This window comes from Dipodomys merriami, unplaced genomic scaffold, assembly GCF_024711535.1.
Source record: "Dipodomys merriami isolate MVZ:Mamm:240054 unplaced genomic scaffold, mDipMer1.0.p SCAF_5, whole genome shotgun sequence".
Classification (NCBI taxonomy): Eukaryota; Metazoa; Chordata; class Mammalia; order Rodentia; family Heteromyidae; genus Dipodomys; species Dipodomys merriami.
The window spans coordinates 22,315,423-22,341,760 of record NW_027206068.1 but is presented as its reverse complement, the minus strand read 5'-3'; the positions used below and the strand labels follow the sequence as shown (position 1 = coordinate 22,341,760).

The window sequence follows — 26,338 nt, the reverse complement described above, 5'->3', positions numbered from 1 at the left end:
AAATCCCATCATGGGCTGGGAATGTGGCTTAGAGTGTTCACCTAGCATGCATTAAAGCCCTGGGTTTGATTTCTCAGTTTCACATACACAGAAAAAGCTGCGTAGTGCTGTGGCTCAAGTGGTAGAGTGCCATCCTTGAGCAAAAGAAGCTCAGAGACAGTGCTCAGGCCTTGAGTTCAAATCCCAGGACTAGTACCAAAAAACAAAAACAAAAACAAAACAAACAAAAAAAACCCCAACTCCCTAAATCCCATCATGCCATTATCTTCCTTGCTATTCATTACAAGATATCAAAAGTTCTTAGCATTCTTTTTATGAGAAATCTGTATAGGATGCAAACAAATTAACTGGTATATTTACTTACTCTTAAAAAAAAAGGAAACTTTTTCCCATAAAATCCAACTCTGAAGAACTCAGGTTCCAGGCGCTGCTGGTCCATGATCTTGTCATACAAAGAGGCCTCCATCATCTACGGAAGCACCAGAGAAGTTCAAAATATTCCATCTCAACTGTCATCCCCAATAGAACAACTAATTAGAGAAGATAGTTCTTCTATAGAAAAGTGATCATTACATTTCAGAAAAGAGAAAGAAATAAGACCAAAAAAAATGTGTTCTTTAACTTGGCAACGTTTTTCTATAAATGTCTAGAGAGCAAATATTTTAGGCTTGGCAAGCCATGTCTCTGTTGTAACAACTCCTCTCTGCTCTGCTCTGCTCACAGGCTATGCACAGGGTATTGTTACATGGTATTATTAAAGTAAATCAGGCCTATATCCTATAGAAGGAGTAGTTTCTTCCTAGTTAAACAGAAATTATCATGAATGATTAGAAGCAAACACTTTCTGGAGAATTCTTGTGCCAGGTATATTTACCCTGTGGATTTACCTTTGAAAGGCTTTACCTTTTAAAGCAGTTGGAAGGTGTACCCTCAAGTAGGTGGAAAGAGGGTAAACTAACAAACTGAACCCGAGGAGCCCCAGAGAGCCAAGTGCTGTCTGGGCTGGAAGCAATTAAGCACGTCTCTGACAATGCATACATTTGATGGGATTATCCTCCCCAGGGTTTCCCGAGAAAGACTAATATTGCACTTGGAGCTTCCCCCTATCCCCAGTAACAGCACCCCAAAGAACAGTTGGTTTGAAGTGTATTGCTTTGGGTTTATAAAAATGTTAGTGACTATGGCACCCAAGGGCTCTCATGGGTAAACACTGTAACCTCGCTTCTGTGCAGAGACAGGATGCCAAGAGATGACAGGCCACGTTTTTATATAAAGCTGCAGTGCCTGCCAGAGTCAGCATGACGAATTGAAGTTAAAACAAGATTTCTCTCTTTGGTTTTCATTTTAGAGGAAATATCAATGAACTGCTGACATGAAGCTCTATGCCAAAGTACAGAGCATTTCCTCCAGGTAAATAAAGGACTGTGGTGTCAGGAATTCTGCAAGGTGTTAAAGGTTTATATTATCTCTTCAATGACTACCTCAGAATTAGTCACCATCATAAATTTTGTTTTGTTTTGTGGTGTGTGAGAGGTGATGATCTTGCCTTTTTACTGTTTGTGCCCATACTGGGGCTTGAACTCAGGGCCGTGGCACTGTCCCTTAAGTTTCTTTTTTGCTCAAGGCTGTCATAACAGTTAGCCATAGCTCTGCTCCTTCCTTTTTACTGGTAAACTGTAAACAGTAGTCTCCTAGACTTTCCTGCCTTGGGCAGGCTTTGAGCTGTGATTCTCAGATCTCAGACTCCTGAATAGCTAGGATTACAGGTGTAAGCCACTGGCATCTGGTTCCAGATGATCCTGTTTTAGAAACTCAGAACAAACACAGCATACGTAAAGACCTGTAGATTGCAACAAGGCACGAAATATTCATGCTACTAAAGAATAATAAGGACTGGGTAGACAAGCACTTCTTGGAACCTAAAGTGAGAGGATACAAAACAACTGACTGAGGAACAGAGAATGTTAAACTCCTTAAGCTTTTAGGTACTAAAAACCTCAGTTTTGATTTAGCAAGAACATATATCTGAAGCTAAATTGAGTTGACACAGAATTTGGCCCTAATTTATTTTAAAGTGAGCCAGCTAGCCATTTTTACTAATCTGCTTTGCGGATTATGGTCTATTGTCACAGAGATTTGTGTACAATTGGGAAGCTCTTCAACCTGCATGGAGATTTTCCACAATAAACTTAAAAAAATATTGATTCTGTGTGTTTCAGATATTTCAGGTATTTATAAACACATCAAGGGTTCCCCTTTTGTGTATTAATCAAAAGCATTACACAGATCAATTTGTTATTTTTCTGTATAAATAACTGAGTATGCTTCAGCAAAAAAAAAAAACAAAAAACCCACAAACACTTATCTTAAAAAAGGTTTCTGCAAAGCATACCAAGATGATCACAAGTTGATTTCACAAAACCAGGCCATCCATTTCATCAAAAGAGACACCAGAGCCTGATTAGAATGCACCTAGGTACCTTACCCTCATCTTGCTCAGATTTCTGTAGTCATAGTAACTCTCGTACTGCTCTGCAATCTTCCGGCACAGGATGATACCATTCTCCCAGCACTGAACAGAAGAATGAGAGAAATGTAACCATCTACCAGATTCACTTACTTCTACCCAAAGGTCAGCATATTAACTTCATTCAGAGCAAACAGATTAACTCTACCTTTACATCATAGCTTGGAGATAGAATCACTGAAAGTTTAAATGTGAAAACACTGTGCAATTGTTGCGTACATTATTAAAAAAAATCTCTGGAAAGTTGGAAATCATTGTTAGTGACAAGTCATTAGCATATGGTGCAGAAACAATATTTTCCAGTGTTATTTCAGTATCATCACCTTGAAAATAACTGCAGTCGCACAATGGCTGCATAGATGGATACTCTTTCAGTGCTGAAAGGGAATTATCACTGACCCTAAGACCCAGTTATTCACACTGGGTACTTCAGAGCCCTCACTGGGATAACTTGCACTTGACAATTGTTTGGGTCATTAGACCCTGTCTTAGACCAGCTGGTTGCTCTCAGAAAAAATGCAAAAGTTCTTTGATCCAGCCTAGCTATCAACAAAATTTTCCTGTAAAAGGTCAGATAGTCAAAATATTTGCCTTTGAGGGTCACAGAATGTTTGTGAGAACAATTCATCCATCTGTTACAGCACGGAAGCAGGTGTAGGCATGAATGACTCTGGCTATATTCTACTCAGAATTTATGGATACGAATATCCATATCCACACAATATTACTGTCTCATTTCTTTTCACCCTTTAAAATTGTAAAAGCTATTTGTAGGTTGCAGGCTTTAGAGAGATAGGTAGTGAGCCATGTGTCCTCAAAATCATGGATGTGCCCTTGATCTAGCACAAAACTCCTGAAATGGGCCAACATTTGAGACTTTGTAACAGCTTGTTATACATGTGGAAATTTTACAGCAGAAGGGCAAAAAGGCATTTCTTTTGCTGGTAACATAATGTTATATGTAGTTAGTTAAATAATGAGGATATAAAAGAGCAGCTTCCATTTATCAAATTTCAGGCACATCCCATGACATTTTGTAAAAGAATGATAGTCACTGGTTAGATTTCATTTTTTTTCTGTTTAATCTTTGTGATTAGGAAGAGACATTAAAATTTAAGACATTCCACCAAAGCATCCAAGGGTTCAAATCAAATTAAAAGTGGTGGTCAGGTTCACTTGCTCTTCAGAGAACAGCAAAGCAGGCAGAAGTGAAGTAGAGTGATGTATGAAACTGCAGTAAGCCAGCTAGGATTTTTGATCAGCTCACGCATCTACAAGTATATGAAGCATGCCATAAACTTCTTTAAGAAACCCAGCCACCTTCATTTTACCTTAAAACATGTTGAATGGGTAGAATGCATGCTAATTTGGTGAGTGAAGGTTTTTCTGAGAATAAAATAGCTGAGTGCTACGGTCTCTGTGTTCTTCTACATTCATATGTTGAAATTCTAACTCCCAAGGTGATGGTATTATGGAGAAGGGCTTTTGGAAGGTGATTGGGTCAAGAGGTGGTACCCCATGAATGGCTCTAGTGCCTTTATAAAGAGGAGTGAGAGCCGGGTACCCCTTCTACCATGTGAGGGAACAAGCTACACTGAATTTGCTGAGAACTTCACCTAGAACTTCTCAGCAACCCCAACCATGAGAAAGAAATTTCTTTCTCTTATATTAGCCACCTACCCTCCATATTTTGGTATATATCAGTCTGACTATCAGTCAAGATCAGTGTTCACAAAAGGCTGGTGCAGAGGTCCAGTGCATGGAATCTCCTAGTACGTGTCACAACTTAGATTCCCCAGCCCCATGTCAAGTCTACTTAATTAGAATGGCTAGGGCCATGGCCTTGGACTCTGCATTTCAATAGCTCTTGGGTGTTTCCAATGTACATTAGCATGAGGAATCTTGCTTGAGATGGTAGCCATTACACAGTAGAAATAAAAGGAAAGGGATATCAATTTAGTTATCACAGAAGAGATCCAGAGCAGGAGCACTTACTTTGCCTCTATCAAAGTTCTGAATGATGGTGAGGTGCAAGTGCTCCTTGCGCTGCCATTCCGTTTGCATAGGGTAGGTCAGGAACTCCCTGAGCGGCCGGTCAGACCATTCCAGCAGCTCATCATACAGCAGGAGGGTGTACGCAGCCTCTGCAAGTCAAAGTGAAGACAGGGATTTTCAGACAGGACCTCAAACCACCTCTCTTTAAATGGGACCAATGTTTAGCTAAACTGGAGAACACATTATATCCCAAATTTTGTTACATTGTATAAAGAATGTCCAGAATCTATGCAAGAACAGGCTAGTGAATAGCAATTTCTCTGTGATGAAATTCTAGAGATCTATGTTTAACTTTTTAGTTCTTAGCATTTAAAAAGAAATCCCCCCCCCATACTCTCCATTTCTTAAGGGTCTAAGACACATGCTCAAGGATATCTTATTGTATCTGGCTCAATGATAAGTGTGTGGGGGGCATGCCTTTGTTAGAAAAATTCATAAGCGAGCTCCTCAGGGACTATGAGACATTGAATAGGATATACTTAGAAAACAAAAATTAACAGCACCTAGATTCTTCAGTGCATAAAGGGCTGTTTTTCAACTGATATTGGGGAAGGGGATGTCATGATGCACATTACAGTCAGAATTTGTGAGGGCCAAAGAAGCCAGAGAAGAGCAGTGAAAAAACCAAAATCAAATCCTGTCCTCCTTCCCATACAAAAACAAAAATGAAAACAAAAAAGAAAAGAAAAAAGAAACAGTCTTCTTCTAGCCAAGGGATGAGATGATGGAGGGACTGGATGAGGAGTGTGTGCGTGGAAGAATGGGCAGGAAAATGAGAGGAGGATGTGCAAGCATGTGGGCTGTGGGAGAAGATTCTCTCACAGAGTTCAGCAAGGCTACTGAAATCATTACATACTCGGTGTAGCTGGATTTCATACAGAAATAAGCAACAGGTTGATATTCTGTATATAGACAAGGAGAAATGGTGGCTTAGGAACTTAGTTTAGTTAACAGATCAGACAGTGAAATTTCATAGACTACTTGACATTCTCCAAATAAATATGGATGGACAGATCAAGAATAGAAACCAAAATTCACTGCCTTTGATGAAGGACTGTTAATTTTTTTTCCATTGACAATGTTATTGTCAACTCATTCTCTAAACTGAAGAAAATGGACCAACCCTTAAGTTATTAAAATCCATGTAAATATAACACCATATGCCTCTTAAAAGATGCAAGATTAGCTCTTAACATAATATCAGTACACAGCAAATCTTCATTTATCTGTCTTAAGGTTAACTACATATAAAGTTCGAAAGTACTGTGTTCAGTTCAAATACTATCATTCGGCCATCACCACATATAAAATAGTGAAATAAGAAAGACCAGGCTACCTATCACTTTGATCTTGTCTAATAAGTATAGAAGTCCCATGAGACAAGGTTTCTAGCCTTTTTATTCTCTTAATAATTACCTTCGGTAAGCTCCAACAATCACCTGGCTTTGATAATTTTTTCCAATGTTTTCCTAACCAACCAGCAGTCTCTTATGTCTCTCCTTTTATTTGCACTCTATTACCAATGGACTCTTCGTTTGATACAAATAGTCATGTTATTTTCCTAATCAAAACCAGTCAACAACTCTCAGTAGCTAAAACAATAAATTTAGGCTTCCTAAGAGAGAAAGAATTGCTCATTATATAGTTCTCCTTCTACGTGGTTTAGGTAAGAAGTAGGTGAAGTTGTTTTTAAGAAGTTGGGTACAGGGTCTCATGCCTGTGATTTCTACCTATTTAGGAGGCTGAGATATGATTGAATCTACATGAAGGATTAGAGCCACATGAATCTAGGAGTCTCATATCAAATTATCCAGCAAAAAATGTGGAGGTGTGGCCCAAGTGGTAGAATTCCATGTTTATTGAAAAAGGCAAGCCAGAGCATAAGAGCCTGAGTTCAAGCCCCAATACCAGTCCCCTGCCCTCCCAAGAAAGAATTCTCAGTAGTTCCAGCTCTTATAGTTAGAGTCCCGGGATTCCACCATCAGCTATTAAGGAAATAAGTTAGATGCACACTGATCCACACACAGCTGGGCCCACAGAGATGGGGATGCCTTTGGTTGCACTTCCTTGTGGGGCCTGAACGTCAGAGGAACAGAGATATTTTGTGATAAAAGTGTCAGCTACCTGGTAAATGAGGAAACAGCTAAAGCCCCATAATGGAGGTCACCATGGAAAATTCTCCAAGAATTACAATAAACAGATCATCAGAGGTGTACCATATTTTGAACAGCCTTCTAACCTTCTCAAACATCTAAGATGAAATCCTCCTGTTTAATTTCCTACCTATCTTTGTAATCAATGCTGATCACCTAAGAAAACCTCCTGTGTGTCTTTGCTCTCTCCTACACACTTTCTTCTGTTTGTTTGTTTTTGTGGGTCATGGGGCTTGAACTCTGGGCTTGGGCATTGTCCCTCTGCTCTTCAGCTCAAGGCTAGCGCTCTACCACTTGAGCCACAGTGCCACTTCTGGTTTTCTGATGGTTTATTGGAGATAAGAGTCTCATGGACTTTCCTGCCCGGGCTGGCTTTGGATTGTGATCCTCAGATTTCAGCCTCCTGGGTAGCTAGGATTACAGGCATGAGCCACTGGTGCCGGCTATATACACTTTCTTCCGGTCCTCTGCTTCCCTCACAGCCCATACAGATTCCTAGCTGCCTCCCCAGCTTGTTTCTTCAAGCCTTTCTCCCTTAGCTGCCAAGTAACTCAAGTAAGTTCTCATCATGCCTCTTGAATTTCTTTTGTGTCTTGCGTCAGCAACTGTGCACTCAAAGGAATCTAGAGATTAACTGGTCATTTCACAGGATTAAGAAGACAAAGCAGTGCCCTTCCCCTCACTCCTCACAGGAGTAATTTAAAGGACCATGAAAGTAAGATTTGCATACAGAGGAAGATGGTGGCTACCAGACCAAGGGGAAGAGGCAGTTTTCAGTTTGGGAAGATGAACAAGTTCTGGAGGTAGATGGTGGTAAGGGTTATACAACAAATTATACTTTAAAATGGTTAAGATGTTGTTTCAGTGCATATTTCATAACCATTTTTAAAAGAAAGAGCAATAAAGGTTTCCAGTTCCAAATAATGATTTTCCAATAATGCCTTGCCCTTGGAAGGCCCAGGGATGGCTGTGATGGCAGGTATGAGTAAGATGCCCTTGGGAGTCTGGCAGGTTGTCAGAAGAAGCTGACAAATAACTAAATGGTGGCAGGGAAGAGGTATGAAGACAAATAACAACCACTTCAGAATGTAATTTGGAAACATGAGGATATATCTGGGAGATGTGGTTTATGTAGATGAGTCTGTGGAAAGATTTTATTAAATGAAAGCAAACACACAACGAGCTGTGATACTGATCTTCAGCAAATTAATGTTAGAAATGTTCATTGTACTACTTTTTGCTTATTCTTCTATATTTGTAGAAGACAGTATATATGGAAGAAAGATTTCTGGGAGACCTTTTAAAAAGTATATAAATACACATAAATCATTGCATTAGTTTGAGCAGTATGCAGTGAAGACATTCATGAAAAAAAAGAAAAGAGGAGAGTGGAGATGGATGAAGAATGGGAGCCAGTATTACAGAAGGCTGGAAAAGGGTTGACTCATTTCAAAAGATAGAAAAGTTTTCCCCCAAATTTCACTTTTTTCAAGGACACACGCAGACACAAATGAGGACGTGGGAGAGGAAGCAAATGTCATAAGGAAAAACAACTTAATACGATTTTGGGGACACAAAACTGTATGCTGAGTAAATAAAGAGATCTATTTCTAAACTATCAGATAAATCTGGACTTTGTTTCAGAGGATCAAAATATATCTGTTCCATATTTGGAGTAGCCTGTCCTTGGTTCCTCTCTCATTTCTTATTTTATGGTCTTTAAAATGAAACAAGCCTAGTAGAGGTTGTTTCCTTACTGATTTAGGATTTATCCATCTTGAAGGAAAACTGGTGTGAAAATTTACTTAATATCTGAATTCACAATTGATATTTAGCTCTCACATTTCTAGGCACTATTTCAAAAAATTCTGACTAGAAAACTGAGGACTAGAAAACATTATTTCTCTCCTCAGAAACTTACTCTTTTACTGGAAATTATCTATTTGTCTACCTACACACATATGCATGCATAGTGCACATACACATATATCTTATATAAAATATAGCTAATAATAAACTGATATATTGCTAAGTGCTTTAATGGAAATCAGAGAAAATCTAATGAGGAAAAAGAGATGGAAAGGTCACTTCAGCGCATGTTAAAGATGAAGGGTGTTAACTGTACAGCTGTGAGGAAAAGAAAAAGAAGAGTATATAGCAGGATAGGGGAAGAGTTCAAGGAAAAGCTGTAAAGGAATAGGTCCTGAAGGATGGAAAGAAGGTATGTGGGAAGTGATGTTGAAGAGACACATATTGGTGCAAATATGATAGACTTTCAGTGAAGAATTAAAACTTCACTTTGTAGAATAAACTGACAATATAGTTTTATCTAGAGAAGGAATTGGGAACTTTTTCTTAAGGGCCAGACATTATATAACTAGGTTCATTGTAAGACTGTAGTTATTTCAGGCTGATCTCAACCACTCAGTTTTTTCCCCCCATAGCACAGAGGTACCCACAGATAATACATGAGCGAGTCGGCACAGCTGAGTTCTAATAAGACTTTCATTAAGAAGCAAGTGGCTGGTCTGAAGGTTGTAGTTTGCTGACCCCTGCTCTAAGAATTACAGGTAACAGTTAGGAGGGAGTTCAGGCAAAAGACAATGAAGGTCACTGAGGCAGTAAAAGTGGGAACGATAAAAGGAAATTATTTGAGAGACTTTTTAGGAAATAAAATATGAGATTCTGTAGATTCTCAGGAGCAACTACTTGATGGAAGTTAGGAAAAGCTAGGCTCAGGGACAGTATCCTAGTCTCCACCCTGAGCAAACAGTGATGAGACTGAGACTGTGGAGCCGTAGCTACAGGCAGATTTAAATTCTGGGAGCCATTACAGAAATAATTTCCCTGGAAGAGTCGTGTGACAAAAGCCTATGATTCATAATTCCTAAAGCCAATGAACGGGCTCTGGTTGAATTGGAGTAAATACATTCCACTCTATCTTTCCAGTGATTACAATTAAATACTCTTGACAGACTATACAAGGAGAATACTGGAGGAAGCCAAAAAATAAAGATGACAAAATAGGAAAACCGACACTTAGAGAATAAAGTATTGAGTTGTTTGTTTTTATTTTTATTTTTTTTGCCTTATTTATCTCTGGTCTTAAAAGTTTTCTATCACCTGGAACTGCACATGGAAACAAGACAGAAGAGACCCAATAAAAGCTCTTCTAGTCAGGAAAGTGGATAGAGGGCTCCTATGGGGTCGTTATTTTCTCCTCTGGTTTCTCCCTGAGTGGATCCCAGGCACAGAGTTATGATCAGTGGTGGCAGTGAGAGGAATGGCATTGGTAGCAGTCACTCCTGAAGGCTCTTCTTTCTCTACATGGGCCTCAGCAGACCATTTGCAGGGCGCCTATCAAAGCATGGAGAAGATTGAGCCTTGGCTTCCAAACCAAACTGACAGTAGAATCATAACCTTTAGAAGGTGGTGCAGGACTTGAGGTCTGAACCTAACTGGGTTTATTGTTAAAATCGTCAGCCAACAATTCTCTAGATTTGTTAACAGATCCAGAAACTGGTAACATAATACTCAACAGGTCCAGGATATAATCCAAAATTACTTGACATTCAAAAAACTAGGAAGCTAAATAACTCTCAAAAGGAAAAGGCAATTAACAGATGCCAACCCAAAGATGACTCACACATTGGAACTGTCAACACAGGCTATGAAGTAGCTATTATAACCAGGTTCCATGTAGTAGATGTGAACACTTTTTAATGACTGAAAGGATAGAAAGTCTTTGTAATGAAATTGAAGCTATAAAAAGAAATTAACCAAATGGGAAATTTAGAAGTGGGTGATTTAATAACAAAAACAAAAATTTTACTGATTTACTAGAGATGACAGAAGACAACCAATGGACTTATAAATATGAATCAGTAAAAATTATCCAGTCTGAATAATAGAAGAAAGCTGGAGAGAAAATGAACAGAACCTCAGGAACCTATGAGACAAATATTACAACTATTAAGAATAACAAAAATATTTCCAAGTATTAGCCGGTATTAAAAATTAAAAAAAGACTAATTATACATGCCATTGTAGTCCTAAAAGAGAAGGCCTAGGGTGGAAATCATATTGAGAAACCCAAACAAGGTTAAACTTTTGCAAACCCAAACAGGTTAAACTTGGAGGAAAGAAAACAATGTCCATACATATAATAATCAATCCACTGAAAATCAAAGATACATTCTTTTTTTCTTTGTATCAGTCCTGGAGCTTGAACACAAGCCCTGGACACTGTCCCTGAGCCTTTTTTGTGCTCAAAGCTAACACTCAACCACTTGAGCCACAGTAGCTCCACTTCCAGTTTTTTTTTTGTTGTTTGTTTTGTTTTGTTTTGTTTTAGTAGGCATTTGAGAATTAAAGAGTCTCACAGACTTTCCTGCCCAGGCTGGCTTTAAATCATGATTCTCAGGTCTTAGCCTTCTGAGTAACAAAGATTATAGGCATGAGCCACTGGTGCCTGGCCCCAATGATACATTCTTGAAGGCAAGCAGAAAACAGACACATTCTACAATAGATTAATGCATAGGATTACATATTTCTCATCAGAAACAGAGGACAGAAGACAATGGAACAAAAATTTTCAAGTACCAAAACAGAAGAACTATTCACTTAAAATCTTGTATTTGGAAAATACATTTTGGGGATGATAGTATGCCTTAAAGGTGTAGGCCCCACTTTGGTAGTATTGGGAAGCGGTAGGAACTTGAAGAGATGGGGCTGGTGGAAAGTTTCAGGCCACTTGAGGCTGCTCAAAGGAAATTGTGGGAACCTCTCCTTTTCCTTTCTCATGTGTCCTGGCCATGGCATGAATGGTTCTACTTTACTAAGAACTCCCCGCCATCACGTGGCTGCCTTAACACAGGCCCTAAAGCAACATGACTAATCAATTATGGACTGTAACCTCTAAAATTAGGGGCCCAAAATAACAACAGCCATGCTGTTACAGTAACCTAAAGCTAACTAATACAAAGGTACAAGAAAGACATTCTCAGGTGAAGGAAAAGCAGAATTCTTCATCACTGGGTTTGCTATAAGAGAATGACTAAATCATGCTCTTTGGGCAGAAAGAAAAAGATAGAAATTGAAAACATCACAAATGGAGAATGAGTAACCAAAGTGGCCAATATCTGAGTAAACATAATAAAGTATTTTTAAATTCTTTAAGGTCAGCATGAATGATGAAAGCAAAAATGATGCCACTGTTTGATCATTTTCAATATGGGTAGAAGTGGTAATATGGGATACAGGGCAACACAAAGGGAAGGACATCGGGATGTACATGGTTGTAAAATTCCCATACTGAACTTGAAGTAAATAACTAGCTAAGACTATAAAAAGTTAGGTGTGCATTTTTGTAATCCCAAAGGCATCCTCTATAAAAAATTATGCAAAGTAATAGAATAAAAAATTGGAGTACTTACTAAGGTGCAAATAAAAATAGATTTCAGTTTTAAAAAGCAGAAATACTTCAATCTCAGCACTAACTACATAAAACAGAGGAGATACCATGGTTAATAACATCCATATATAACCCCCTTCCCCCAGTCTCATCTGAGGACAGAATTACCTGTAAAGTTCTGCGCCTTGAGATGTAGATCATAGAGTTTGTGGATGTAGCGTATATACATCTCTTCCTTGTTCAGTTCAGTTTTGTAGAAATTCTGTAAAAAAAATGTAAAAATCAACAACAAATTACAAAATAGTTGGGTCTATGAATATTTTCCTTTTATTTTGTTGAGCCAGGGGACATAAAGCACTGTTCCACGTGAATACCTTTTTATAACTAAAATAAGGAGGCTCAGTGACATTTCCCACTGAATACAGACTTAACAATTCTCTAGAAATTACTGAACAAGTGGGCATCTTGGATTATAACTGCTGATACTGATCTCTTTTTCCTTTCTTTTTTCCTCTTTTTTTTTTGGGGGGGAGGGGAGGGTCACACTATGCACCCGGCTTTCTGAAAGTCATCAACTTCCTGCTTCTAACTTCTGAGTGCTGGTACCATAGGCATGCACCAAGATGCTAGGCTGTGTGTTTGTGTGTATGTGTGCTACTTTGAATTATTTTTTGTTAACTTTCATAGTCAATGGTATAGCCTATACAGTTAAAAAAATATTTAACAGGACTGGGCAGGTGGCTCAATGGTAGAGTGCTTGCCTTACATTCATGAGGCCCTGAGTTCAATTCCTGAGCACCACATAAGCAGAAAAAGCTGAAAGTGGCACTGTGGTTCAAGTGTAGCACGCTCGCCAACAAAAAAATATGTAACAGATTAACTGTTCATTCAATATGCTGACTGAAACTCAAAGGACGGTTTCTTTTGTTTTACATTTCAAATATATGTTTACCCTTATAAAAAGGTCTTGGTTAAGTGTTAATGGCAAATGCCTGTAATCCTAGGTATACAGGAAACTGAGATCTGGAGTATTACAGTTTTATCTTTTTTGCCCAGTCAGAAAAGTCTAAAGATTTGTATCTTCAATTACCAGCAAAATGGTGGACTGGAGGTGTGGTTCAAGTAGTGGGGTGCCAGATGTGAGCAAGTAAGCTGAGGAAAAGGGAGAGGTCATAAAATGAAGCAGTGATACGTGTGGTGTGTGTGTGTGTGTGTGTGTGTGTGTGTGTGTGTGTGTGTGCGCTCACATGAGCACATACATGATCTCTTAGAATGTGAAAGATAATGTAAAATAAATGAAAATTCTTTATATAATTAAGATAATTATGCATTTCTTACTTGTGTTAGTAATTAAATGTTTCCAGTTTATATCATATATATATATATATATATATATATATATATATATATATATATATAGTTAAATCCAGGTCATGTCTATAAACTGAGATAATCAGGAAGCTGAGATCTGAAGACCACGGTTCAAAGACAGGAAAGTCTGTGTGAGACTCTTATCTCCAATAAACTACTCAGAAAGAGTGAGAAGTAGTGCTAAGGCTCAAGTGGTAGAATGCTAGCCTTGAGCAAAAGAAGCTCAGAGACAATCCCCATGCCCTGAGTTCAAGCCCATGACCTACACACACACACACACACACACACACACACACACACACACACACAAATAGAGTGGAAGGAAGGAAGGAAGGAAGGAAGGAAGGAAGAAGAAAGAAAGAAAGAAAGAAAGAAAGAAAGAAAGAAAGAAAGAAAGAAAGAAAGAAAGAAAGAAAAAAGGAAGAAAGAAAAGAAAAAGAAAAAGTCTAGGGGTCTAGGTCTTACTAAACTTCTCTAAGTTATTGTAACAATTGTTATCAAAAACTCAACTTTTCCTGGTTATCAACATTAGCATTTTAAGGGCCTACTTTACAAGCATCCACATCTGTTCCTTCACTTACACTATGAAGTACATTAGCCCTCACTGAATTTAGGAAACACTGGAATAAATGGAAATGAAACAAGATTCCAGCAAAAGTATGATGCTGGAAATATGATCCAACTAGGCTACTTTCAGTGAGCAGATCATATACATAGTGAAATCCCTACTTACTACACTTCAACTGCTACTTTTATCATTGTTGTTTTGATGAAGCTACTCTGTATGTAGATGAATGAAAATGAGTAATGACTAGAAGGAAGAATAAAACTAGCCAATGTGGCTGTTTAAATTGTTCTTGGACTAGAAACTTGATGACCTTCGACAATATATCTTCCCATTATCTAACTGGTGTCCATTTTTCAGCCTGAGGATTCTTCTAATTCGGAGACACTTACATTAATTTGAAAACATGAAAGTATTTTTGCTGCAGTTGAGGGAATAAGTGGGGATGGGAGGGATTAGGGAAAATGATAAAAGGGGTGATATTGATTACATGCACTGTACTTATAACCTGACATGCTATATAGTAACCCTTTTGTGCAATTATTTAAAGATAATAAAAAAATAAATTTTTTTCCCCAATTCATATCATTGTCCCCCTCCTTTTCTTTTGTATCCTGTAGATTTTGGCATTCTTTAAAAAGCTAAGTAAATAATGCTATTCAAATCTCTCTCATTATGACCAAAATCATTTTAATTAGCAAGAATTGTTGTACCATAAACATAGTCTAACAACACCACAGCAGGTTTTTACATTATTAAAGGATGATTTGCTTTAATAGTTTTCTGGTAAGAGAACAAAAATAAGCGATTACTCTATAAATGAATAGCTCTCTCCTCCCCCCGCCCCCCAAAGCCACAAGACTCTCTCCAGTCAGCAGATAAGAATCACATATGTCAGGCAAAACTTGTGACACAAAGAACAAAAAAATTACATTTCCTAGTATTAGTCATGTCAAATATTATGCATTCTTACCATTTCAACACTAGTGTTTAGCTCTAATCTTAGAAGGAAAGCCAGAGGTCTCTTGAAGAGGATCTGGAACTGATCTCAGAGGAAGTGAATAGTTGAAGAGAACCATATTGCTGCTAGAAAACATTAAGTACTTTCCATATGGAGTAGGAGCTAAGAAGATTAGCTTCTAAGTGATGTGTCTGGTCCCTTAATAAGTATTCTTATGCTGGCTTGAAATCAAAACAGCTTTTGAAATGTTAACATGTCTACAAGGACTATTCTTGGTCACTGCATAGTTACCAGTATATATTCCTGTCTTTAGTGATTAGGGATGGGGGCCACTGATTTTATCTACTCTTTAGCTTATTCCTATTAGAGAGAAAATGCATTTAGGGCAATGTATAAAGCCTTTCACCCAAGGAAATGGTCTCTTCTTTTGTACCAGTTGAAGAGATGAACCTAGAAAAGTGCCTTAAGACCTGTTTACCTCCAAATAGAAAATACCTGGGAAAGAAAGTGAGAACAGTGGAAGAAGATCTCTGTGGAAAAAGATAAAGGTTTTGCTTTGAGGGTGTTTCTGAGCCTTTCTGCCTGGAGTTGGGGCACAGCCAGGGTTAAGGATGCAAACTAAAGTTTACAGAGCTGTCCTCCCCAAATACTGTCATGAAAGCAAAGATGTAGTAAACAAACAAATAAACAAACAATTCAGGCTAAGATTCTTGATTGTGATGAAAGATTTAGGAAGCAGGAAGTGGGGGAAACATGAAGGGAAACTGCACAGAAGAATCGACTACATTCAAGTTTTAGCTACTGCTAAAAGAGAGAAGGTGCATAAGCTGATGCGGTGAGTTTAGGCTGATGGCCTGAAGAGGTCACTATTGGGTCTAATGACGAAAGCTATACAAGAAAATGCATAAAATATGAACAAGATCAGCCTGATTGAAGATGCTCAGCTCTATTTTTAAGGATTGATACTGGAGGTGGAGATGTAATAATTAAACCAAAATGAGAAGGAAGATGTAGGTGTGGAAAAGGAGGATAAGAGGTATGCACTCAAGAAATATAAAACAGTATAGCAAAAAACCTAGAGAAATAAAATGACAGTTACAGGAAAGTGAAAGTTTTGAGTTAGGTGTGATGGTGCAGTCCTATAATACCAGATACTTGGAGAGGCAAGAGGACAGAGTTTGAGACTAGGCTGGCCAACAGCAGCAGTGAGAGTCAATTTCAAAAACAAAGTAAGGGGCTGGTGAAGTAGCTCAAGTGGTAGAGTACCTATGTAGCAAGCACAAGCCTTGAGTTTAAACCTCAGTACTGTAAAAAGAAAATAGTATCTAGGACTAGAGGCATGACTCAAATAGTAGAGCACCAGCTATGAGCAAAAAAGCTGTGTATGAGACCTTGAGTTTAAGCCTCATCACTGGCACAAAATCTAAAATAAATATGCAGATTTAAGGGAACAGTTCAAGTAGTAGAGGGCTTGCCTAGTGTGTGCAAGGCCTGGATTTAGTCCCAGCAGTATTTGGATGCATATGTGCACATGCATGCCTATGCATGTGCCTGTAAATCCACACACCAAAAAAAAAAAAAAAAAAAGAAAAAGAAAAGAAAAAAAGAGACAGTAAGCTTTGAAGAAGGATTAAGAGAAGAACCAACAAACAAAGCAGAAAGCCTGAAATCAATGAGCAATGACAAGACTGAATTAAAGCATGGGGAAGAGAGGACAAGGCAGCATGCGAAGGATTCACATGACCAGACTAAGAATGAGAACAAGGACAAGGGCTTAGACTGCATGGTGAGGATTCATCCATCCTGACGGATGACAGATGTATGAAAAAGAAGCCAGGACAGTCACAAAGTCAGAACTGGAAACAGGCACTGTTTTTCTGTTGCAAATCTGATTTAAAGAAATTGTCTAATTCATTTTTTTACTCTACATTAAAATATGAAATATAAATGCCTAAATGTATGATTCTTTTTGCTGTTTTTTTTCCTGATTAGAATGCCATTCTAATCTGAAAAATTAGGTGGATGTCATGTTATATAAATGTTGGATAATTCTGGTTTAGACAGTTTTCTTACATGATATTTAATTTTATTCTCCTGGCACGGTGATAAATTATATGGTCATCCTGGTTATAATGCGAATTTGTAACAATAGTGCTGTAATGATTTGATTTGCAAAGAGGTAAGAGAGTGAAAATTAATGCGTTAAACAGAAAAATGTCATTGGTTCACAAAAGCAAATACCATTACTGTTTATTAAAATGTAGAATGATTATAGTCCTGTGCAAAAGGAAAAGGGGAGGGACAGAGAACTTGTCAGTGGAGCCAAAGAATTTCTGTCTGCGAATACCATGTGTGTTCCTGGAAGAGCCACAGAACTCTGAAGCGGGGGAGGCAAGGTAACAGGAAAAGTTTGGTGGGACTCATGGTCCCATGGAGTTCTGGGCTACAGCTGCCCAAACGTGACAGTACGTTCTGCAATGTTCAGAGCTGAGGATTTTCTGGGCTCTCATTCAACCTGAAGCTGCGTTTCTTTTAAAAACATTTCTAAACTCTTCTAAGAAACATCCAGAAAAAAACAAGAAAGAAAGAAAGCATGTGGCAGATTTAAAAACAACCAACCAATCATAATTTTTTGAAAAACAAAGGTTAGGATAAACGGAGGACAGGGGGAACAGGTACTAACCAGAAGGCTAACTGTGCAGCCAATCTTTTTGCCATCTACCTCTCCCATTTTCATGCAGTCCCTAAAAACAAAAGGAAACAAACAAACAAAAAAGCCATAGTCAGAATGTAGAATTTCCCTCCTAGGGGAGAAAACAGTTTGTTCATTGCAGATATGGAGGAATGCTGTTGAGACCAGAAGCAATTTGTAAGTGTTAGCTCTAAAAGGTTGGGGAGTCAGAAACTCCTGAGCAGCACTTTCTGGGGAGACTTTCACTGGCACACACATCAACAATGTGTTTCCTCTCCATGGACAGGGGCTCTGGGGGCAAGTGGAGTGAATGCATATCACCCACATCCTAATCGGGTAATGGGGTATGAAGAGAGTCATCCGTATGCTTGCTTATTCATCCAACCCTCTTTTAAAACCAAGAACAGCAAGGTGATAGAGAATTCTCTATTACATTGCTCTCACTCCAAAATGGATCAAGTCTATTATCTTCAACCTAAAGTGCAACAACCGCAGAAGATTTTTCTTGTGGGAGAGTTTGACAACAACAAAATTTACTTTTCTTTTTTTGAAGGGACTGTCAGGAACTCAGTGCTCTCTCAACACACCAAGACTTTAAATTTGAAGGGTCTATAAAAAAAAAAAAGAAACAGAACAAAACAAAAATAAAGCTCCAAGTAAAAACTCAACTAGTTAATTAGAAGTCCAGAGACTGACAAACATTTCGTGGACTAACTCAAGTGGAATGTGGACTACATTCTATTTGGTTTCTAACTGAAGTTCAGCAGATTAGGAATTTGTGGGACTTGGCTTACCTGTAATCTAACAACCTCTCCATTAGCCGAGTTACAGTGGCAATTAATGAAACGCCACTCTCTCTCCATGTTTCCCGCTCAATTTTCTTTAGTAGACTGGAAAAGAAAGAACCCAAGGCATTTTTAACATTTATTTTTATCAGTCACCATGACAACCATTTTACTTTCATCAGTACCTTAAATGCCTTAGCAACCACTGCAACATCTCACAAGTAGCACAATTTGCAAACAATGTCTTACCTAGGATAGGGACCAAACAGTGGAATTCTAATCCAGGAAGCATTGACAAAGCAAATTGATTATCAGATTATCCAAGTCATAAAATAGGAATACATGCATGCAATCACATTTTCAGACTATACAAGCACCTCACAGCTAAGACATTTCCTAGTTTCTCTGTGAGAATGAAGAGACTTGCGCGTTACCACTTCAAATAACACTGCAAAAATTGAAAACGAGAGTACCTCCAAGTTTACTTTTAAGTAAAATCTTGCTTTATTCCCCTAAAAATCTTTTCCTACCTCTCAGTGGAATGCATCTTCATCCAAGCAATTTTACTGCAATGCAACTGCTACAGGAAAATCCTTGTACAGACGGTATGACGTTTTGCGTTTTTCCCTTTCACTTAACATTTGCCCACTCAATACATATTGTACTATCTATGCGCTCCCTCAATGATTTCATTCATTTTGTCATTAATCACAGAGGATTTTCTAAGTGGTTGTTACAGCACACGGATGACAAGCACAGAGCCACAGACCTCCTCCTACATTTCCCCTAATCCTAAACACCTTGGAGCAGAACAGCAGCACTCTGTAAACACACAATAATAGCAATCATAATAACTGAGGATCCGTTTGACTTCTACTCCCCCTTCTCAGCAAATTAACACTGTTCTTGGCAATGGCTTCAGACTGAAGATAAAAGATAAAGATATAAAAAATAAAAGATAAAAGAATGTAAGCATGGCAAATCAGAGTACTTTCCTATCCCTCTGAATTTAATGATCATCATCCCTGTCTAAAATCTTGTTTCCCTATCATCTCAGTTTCAGAAATAAGACCGACAGAAAACATATCTTACAAGCACAATTTCATCATATCTTACTTGTACTTGGAAAAAAAGAGTAAATATAAAGGGGAAAAAAGCAATTTTTGCCAAAGCTGTCTTTAATCTGTGGCTATGTTCTCTCCCAACGTTTTTTTTTCTCCACCTTTCCCCTCCCCCTATTTTCTTGCTACTGTCCCTCTAGTCCTTGGTCTCCTTTCTAGACTCTTATCTTTTGCTTCTGCATCTCTGGTCAATTCTTTTTCAGAGATTAGAAACTGTTTCTTGGATTAAGGGAAGTGGGTAGAGAATACATACAGGATGGCACTTGCCCTGACTAATCCTCCAGACAAAGGCCCCTAAGTTTGTTAAAATGTGTTTTCTTTTGAAACAAAACAAAACAAACCCTCAGAACAACACCTGTTTCAAGCATAAGTGGCAAACTGGTATTGAGAAACAAGTTGAGAGCTAAGTTCTCAAGTAAAAATTTGCCTGCCAAAGCAATGCAGAATGATGTAGGAATTTCTCCAAGTGACAGCCCACACCTCTTACACTTAGAGACTAAAAGAAAAAAAGAAAAAGAAAAAAGTTGGTTAAGTAATAAGTCTAAAAATACATAGAGACTTCCTTTATGAGTTTCAGTAATTTGCACAGGCTCCCAATGTAGTCAGGATACAGAGCTATATCATCCTTTTCTAAGAGGCAAAGCTCTGCATAGCCTCTATCCCTGACTGCAATGGAGACCAAATGTTAGGGCTCAATCTAGAACCCAGTTCATCTGCATTCTTGGCCAGGCTGTTTTCTTCTGCTGGAAACTGCTCTACTTCCTAGTTCATCTGATGAGAAGAGACTATTAGCAATCATAGAAGAATGGTATTAGATAGAGCTGGTGAAGTTGGGTATTTTCAGCTGGTCTGTAATCATGGCCCATGGGACCCCATCTGGGAGAAGTAAGAAGCAGTTTCTCCTTGCTGACTGATCAGACTGCCTCTGGCAAATGCCAAGGGACTCCAACACACTGGGGAGGATAAACCATGGGGCTGTGGGATCACACCACTCATCAGGCTTTTACTCCACAAAGGAAATGGAAGTGGACAGTGGGTAAGGCATGATTTTTCTGTCTTTCCCTGTATCCTGCCAGGATTATGCTGAGACCATCATCTGAAATATAAACGTCTATCTGTGTATGCTCAGAGAGAGAAAGAGAGAGAGAAAGACAGTCAGACAAAGACAGAGACAGACAGACAGAGACAGAGACAGAGAGAGACAGAGAGAGAGACAGAGAGAGATGGAGGGAGAGAGACAGAGATAGGTGAGGTGGAGGGAGACACTAAAAGTATGATGTTTATATATAGCAAATCCTCTGTCACCAAGCAGAAAATAAATGGGACTATGAAATCAGAAATCCCAAATAATTTGGTTGGAGTCTTACTGAATTAGATAAAGCAGAGAAAAGAACTGTGATGGCTAGGTGTTGTTTTTTAGGTCCCTCAAGACCATATGTAGCCCAACTGTGTGCTGCATTCCAGTCCACACAAATGCCTAGCACAGGAGGAGCTCAGCAAGTAAAGACAGAGGAGGGAACAGGAGCCAGGTAAAGCAGAATTTATTCTGATGATGCATTTTAGATATTTCTCATTGTGGTCTATGATCCACAATTTATTGAAATCAATAAATCCAGCAGGTGCCTGTGGCTCATGCTTGTAATCCTAGCTACTCAGGAGCCTGAGATCTAAAGATGATAGTTCAAAGCCAGCCTGGGTAGGAAAGTACATGATACTTTTTATCTCCAATAAACTACCAAAAAAGCCAGAAGTGGTAGAACACTAACTCTGAGCAAAAAAAAAAAATGAAAGAAAAAGAAAAGAAAAGAAAAAAGAAAAAAAGAAGCTCAGGGACAGCACTCAAATCCCAAGACCAACGAAAAGAAAACAAGCAACAACAAAACCCCAGTAAAGTCTACTAACTTCAAAAGAAGGTAATAGTAAATGAAAATAATGTTGGGAATTAGTAAAGATGAGTTCTTAGGAAGGAAGGTACTATATAAGCTTCCACTACATTATAGGAGCAGCAAGCAAGTTACTTTCAGGTACTGAACAATCTTTGAGAAACTTGAAACATGAATTACTGAGAACAAATGAGAATCTGTACCATAAAGTCATATGTTCCCAATTCATAATGTGTGCAGTGACTCATTGTGGCTACACTAATTCACTGTGATTTCTATTGTCAAAAATCTTTTTTTATAGTTAGATTTTCACTTTCTTTAATGAATCCAAATAGAAATGATACTGAATTATCACTTTAAATTTGACTTATTCCCAATGTTCTGATTATAAAAGTAGGAGAGAAAATATCTATAGTAGCAATTCTGATAATATTCTGAAAATCAACAAAATAAAAATCTTTGTTGAATGAATCAAGACTCTTAAAATAGTCCTAATTACAGAGGCTTAATATCTTAATTACTAGTTTGATTCTAGTGTCAAGGTGCATCTTCTCTTCAAAAGTCTTATTTATACACAAGCAATCCAAATTGCATGCTATCAGGCTTTTATTAAAGTAGATAAGAGGCACTCTTAGAACTATGCATGTATTTATTAATCTTGTGAATTTACTATAAATAATTAATCACAGATCTCAAGAGGTTCATTTCACTGAGTGCTTTCTCATTTTAGTTCTTTGTTCAAACCAAGGACTAGTAACTGAAATGAAAGCAGTTCTCAAAAGCAATTTATTATATTGGATAAGGTTTTAATCAGAATTCTTGGTAAACTCCAGCTGTCATGAAAGACAGATGCTTTGTACACAAGAATGAACAAGATCCTCGTGAATAATTATTAAAAGTTCTGGCTTAATTACATATCAGAAAAAATGGTGTTGTTCATGGTTTAGCACAAAGAACATTTTTTATCACCCACAACCACCACATGAAATCTCTATACCCCTTCCTGGCTTTTCCTTTCAATATAATTTTTCTGAAAGCTTTAAGAACAATTTTGAATTAGGCCAGCTGAAGTCTGTCCAACTTACCAGTCATTAATAATAATATTCAAGTCTACCTACTGATATTTGCACGGTTCCAAATTAATGATCCTAAAAGACAGAATCTTGCACTTGGGTACCAGTACTAACAGTATTAACACATTAATATTTAGTTCTAGGTGATATTTGAGAGCATGAGTACAGACAAAATTATATTTTATAGTAGAAAAAATGTGTTGGTGAATGATTTTTGCACTTCTGAAAGAATTGCAAACATTTTCCAAGCTCAATAAGCCAATTCATTTTTCAAAAAGAAATACTTAAGTATACTAGATTTAAAAATGACAGACCCACAGGAAACTATAAAGAAAACAGGGGCCAGATGAGAAATCCCACAGCACAAAAGCATTTTGCACAGGTCCTCTGGCCATTTGAAAACAGCGAATGCATACTTGGGTTAAGCAATTCATCCTGAGACTGTGACCAGATTGTACTAGCATGAACAACCCCAAAGTCCTTTTACAAAACTTTGTTATTTCTCTACCTTCCACACAAATCCCAAACACAGAATTTTTCTTAAGAAATCATTTGCGTCTGTGATATTCTAATAAGAAGCACTTACGAAGAAAGTAGCAATGCTGACCACAGGAGGTCTACAGCCATGTATTAATTCAAGTGTCAGAGAACAGATTACAAACTAAGGTAATTTTTTTCCAACAGCAAGTCAGGCAAGTGCTGAATACAAGTTATATCATAATGCTACTTAGAATCATCATCTGGCAGCAATGAGCTTTTTCTTAAACTTACTAGGCATGAAAAGAGTAAAATTTGTTACATAACACAAGTGACCTGTCCTGATCAGAGATTAAAATAAAGAGACACGTCTAATCATCAACATAATAAGATCCGTTAGGCAATTATCTTTTACTTCACACTTCACAAAGACAAAGCATTCCTTTGAGACCTAAGCTGTTTCTGTGGTTTGCAGCTACATCGGTGAAGAATGACTCAGTACTGACGCCCAGCCCCCAGAACAAAATCAACTTGAGATAATACATTACTCACATACTGTTGAAGAGCTCACGATAGGTCTCGTCACCTTTGCCTTCTGACATCAGACTGTCCAGTTTGTCAATCAGCTTGGCTTCCACCTGAAACATACCCAAGTTATTACTCTTTTTTTCCTCCCCTTTTCAAGTAGGATTTCTAGGCAAATTAAAACAATTTTCTTTATGTCTGGGAGAAAGCTGTATGTTTTGTGAAAGTGACTTTCTCAGCTATGGTTAATAGCAGACTTCTCTTTGGATTTCTAGGGGGCTAATTTGGACAGTGTTAAAGTGTCTTCAAATCCCTGGCTGGATAGCTTTTCCTACTGCCAAAGACATCTATCTATCTGTGATTCAAACACAAATGCCTGAAGCCCAATTTAAATGTCTAAATTCTTTTTTAGGGACTTCTCAAAGCTGGCGAGTCCTATTTCTTTTTTTCTTTACATCATTCTATCTAAAAACATCAGCAAACTAACGTACCCACATACATTAATTTAAATCTTTAATGTGTCATATCTATTTTCTTTTCTAAAACAGTTCGAGGCTGCACTCAATTTTTGCTGAAGTTGAGAACTTGTCCTAGCCATGTACAGATGGTACATCCACAGAAATATTCTATGTCAGCAATAAGCAGCAGGAGAGGGAAAGGACATATTTCCTGAAAAACTGTAGTCAAAACATTTATATTTTCAAAGATGTAAATTTGTTGGAACTTGAATATCAGTAAAGGAAAAATATCCCTTCATCTATCTGAGACAGAAGAAGAGGCAGAAACAAAAAACCACTGGCTAGAGAGAGTTAAAGTAATTAGGGCTTAGAAGAGATAATTTGACTCTGTCAAAGGACTGAGCCTAATTATTCCTTCAAACCAACTTTCAATCAAATGATAAAGATAAGGGGAAAGGAAAGTGGGTTCCTCTCTAAGCAAGCAAAAATTTTGAATACGTTTGTTTACCTATTAGCTTTCTTGAAAACAATCTGTATATCAGGAAGACTGAAATACCCACACAGACTCCTGTCTTCCAAGTATGTTCTATATATGCAGTCAATTTGCCCATAGAGCTAACCACTTTTGCAAGATTGAGGAAGAAGTATAAAGTAGGACCACATCTTCTAGGTAAACAATTTAAGTGCTGTGATCTTGTAAACGGCCAGTAGACCATCTACCTCCAACTTAAGGGACTTGGCATGGCCAAAAGGCAGCTGATTGCTTATGTGAGATCTACTTTTGTAACAAGAATGCTTGTCCTTAATCTGGAACCATGCTATTAGAACCTCTGTCAATGAGAAATGATTAGTTCATCCCCTAGGAATTTCTTCTGCAAGATTTTCCACTGTGCTCTTTAAATTAATTCTCAATGCTTCAAGCTAAGAGCTATAAAACACACTGTGAATCAAATGTTCCAAGCTAAGCCACTCACCAAACACAATGTGCAAACCACAGAGAGCTCGATGATTTTAAGAGTCATTAACCCACTGATACCTCTGTGCTGTGTCCACTTTGGAGCAAAAAAAGTCTCTTGTAAGTTCTTAAATAACAGACTCAGGGCTGAAAGGAATTAAGTGGTTTCCCCCTTACCCTCTCCCTCCAGGACTTTCCTGGAGGCTCAGGAGAACAGAGGACCAGAGAGAAATGTCAAAGACCACATGACCTGAGAGAAGCAGTCGGCCTGGATTCCCAAGTCATGCTTACATCGGGAAGTTTGGAGATGTCATAGGAGTAAAAGGCTCCTACCTGTTTTGAGGAGGAGGTGAACTTCTTCCTACCTGTTTAAAGTTGCCACTCCGCCTCTGTTCCCAATCCATCATATCATGAAAAATAGGAATCATGACATTCCGGAGATCTGGCTGGGGTATCAGGGTCACTTCTAGGAAGGGACCAATCAAGGCAGGGATGAAATGAAGTTTGTGTTCTCCTAAATTGAAGAACATATTGGCATTTAAGAATTAGGCTTCAGAAGACCTTTACAAAAAAAAGTATAACATTTGCTTAAAACTATTGCCTCAGGAATATCCAATTATACCTGTCTCCTCAGATAAGAAAGTATAAAAAATAACTGATAAGACACAATTGATATTATGTAAACAATTAGAAACTGTTAATACATATATAATTGTCCATGACAATGTCAATTGCAGCCCTATGAGGTGAAAGAAGAATAAGTGAAATTTTACAATACAGCGAGGTGAAGAAGTGCTTCATTTATTTATACATTTTTCTTTCAGGTACAAAACTGTGGTCACATGTGCTCTCTTGCCAGCATCCTCTCCTTTGGGGAAGTTCTTTGTCATACCCTGGAGCCAACAGAAGGGGTGGAGAGTCCTTACTCTCCCATATCTACCTCCGGAGTGTCTAACCTGTCCCCTAACCAGCCTCATCTCTGCCCCCGAAAGACTTCTTTTTTGTTTTAAAGGACCACTATTAGGAAAGGAGAAATTGGCTTAAAGTATACAGAAATCACTTCCTCATTTAACAGAGAAAAGCAGAGTCAGAACAACGACTGGGACATGGTGAACTCTGTTCTCGTGGCTGAAGCCAGCCCTACCTGCAGGTTTCCTAGCCACACAAGACTGTGTGTATAATTTGGTTCTTTTGGCCTTTGATTTTTGTCAAGTGCAAACAGCAGAGCTTTGTTACAACAGCTAAAAGGAAAGCAATGGTTCCTTTTGACAAAGACCTGGGCAGTGTCTTGCCTATCCTCTGTAGACCAATTAGACAACAGGAG

At 38.2% G+C, this 26,338-nt stretch overlaps 1 protein-coding gene across 4 annotated transcripts in view; it reads right to left on the bottom strand.

Moving 5' to 3' along the window:
- Dock4 (dedicator of cytokinesis 4) overlaps positions 1–26,338 on the bottom strand; it is a 431,845-nt gene that overhangs the window by 37,444 nt on the left and 368,063 nt on the right. For 3 of the 4 annotated variants that reach the window (XM_069996180.1, XM_069996183.1, XM_069996182.1), the window contains exons 31-39: positions 25,380–25,528; positions 23,629–23,714; positions 18,772–18,798; positions 18,532–18,627; positions 17,729–17,789; positions 12,317–12,410; positions 4,523–4,671; positions 2,486–2,572; positions 365–469 (exon numbers count right to left, since the gene is read on the bottom strand). In XM_069996180.1, the coding sequence (XP_069852281.1) occupies positions 365–469; positions 2,486–2,572; positions 4,523–4,671; positions 12,317–12,410; positions 17,729–17,789; positions 18,532–18,627; positions 18,772–18,798; positions 23,629–23,714; positions 25,380–25,528 (854 nt within the window). The remainder of the gene's footprint in view (positions 1–364; positions 470–2,485; positions 2,573–4,522; positions 4,672–12,316; positions 12,411–17,728; positions 17,790–18,531; positions 18,628–18,771; positions 18,799–23,628; positions 23,715–25,379; positions 25,529–26,338) is intronic. The other variant, XM_069996181.1, reaches the window with a different exon arrangement.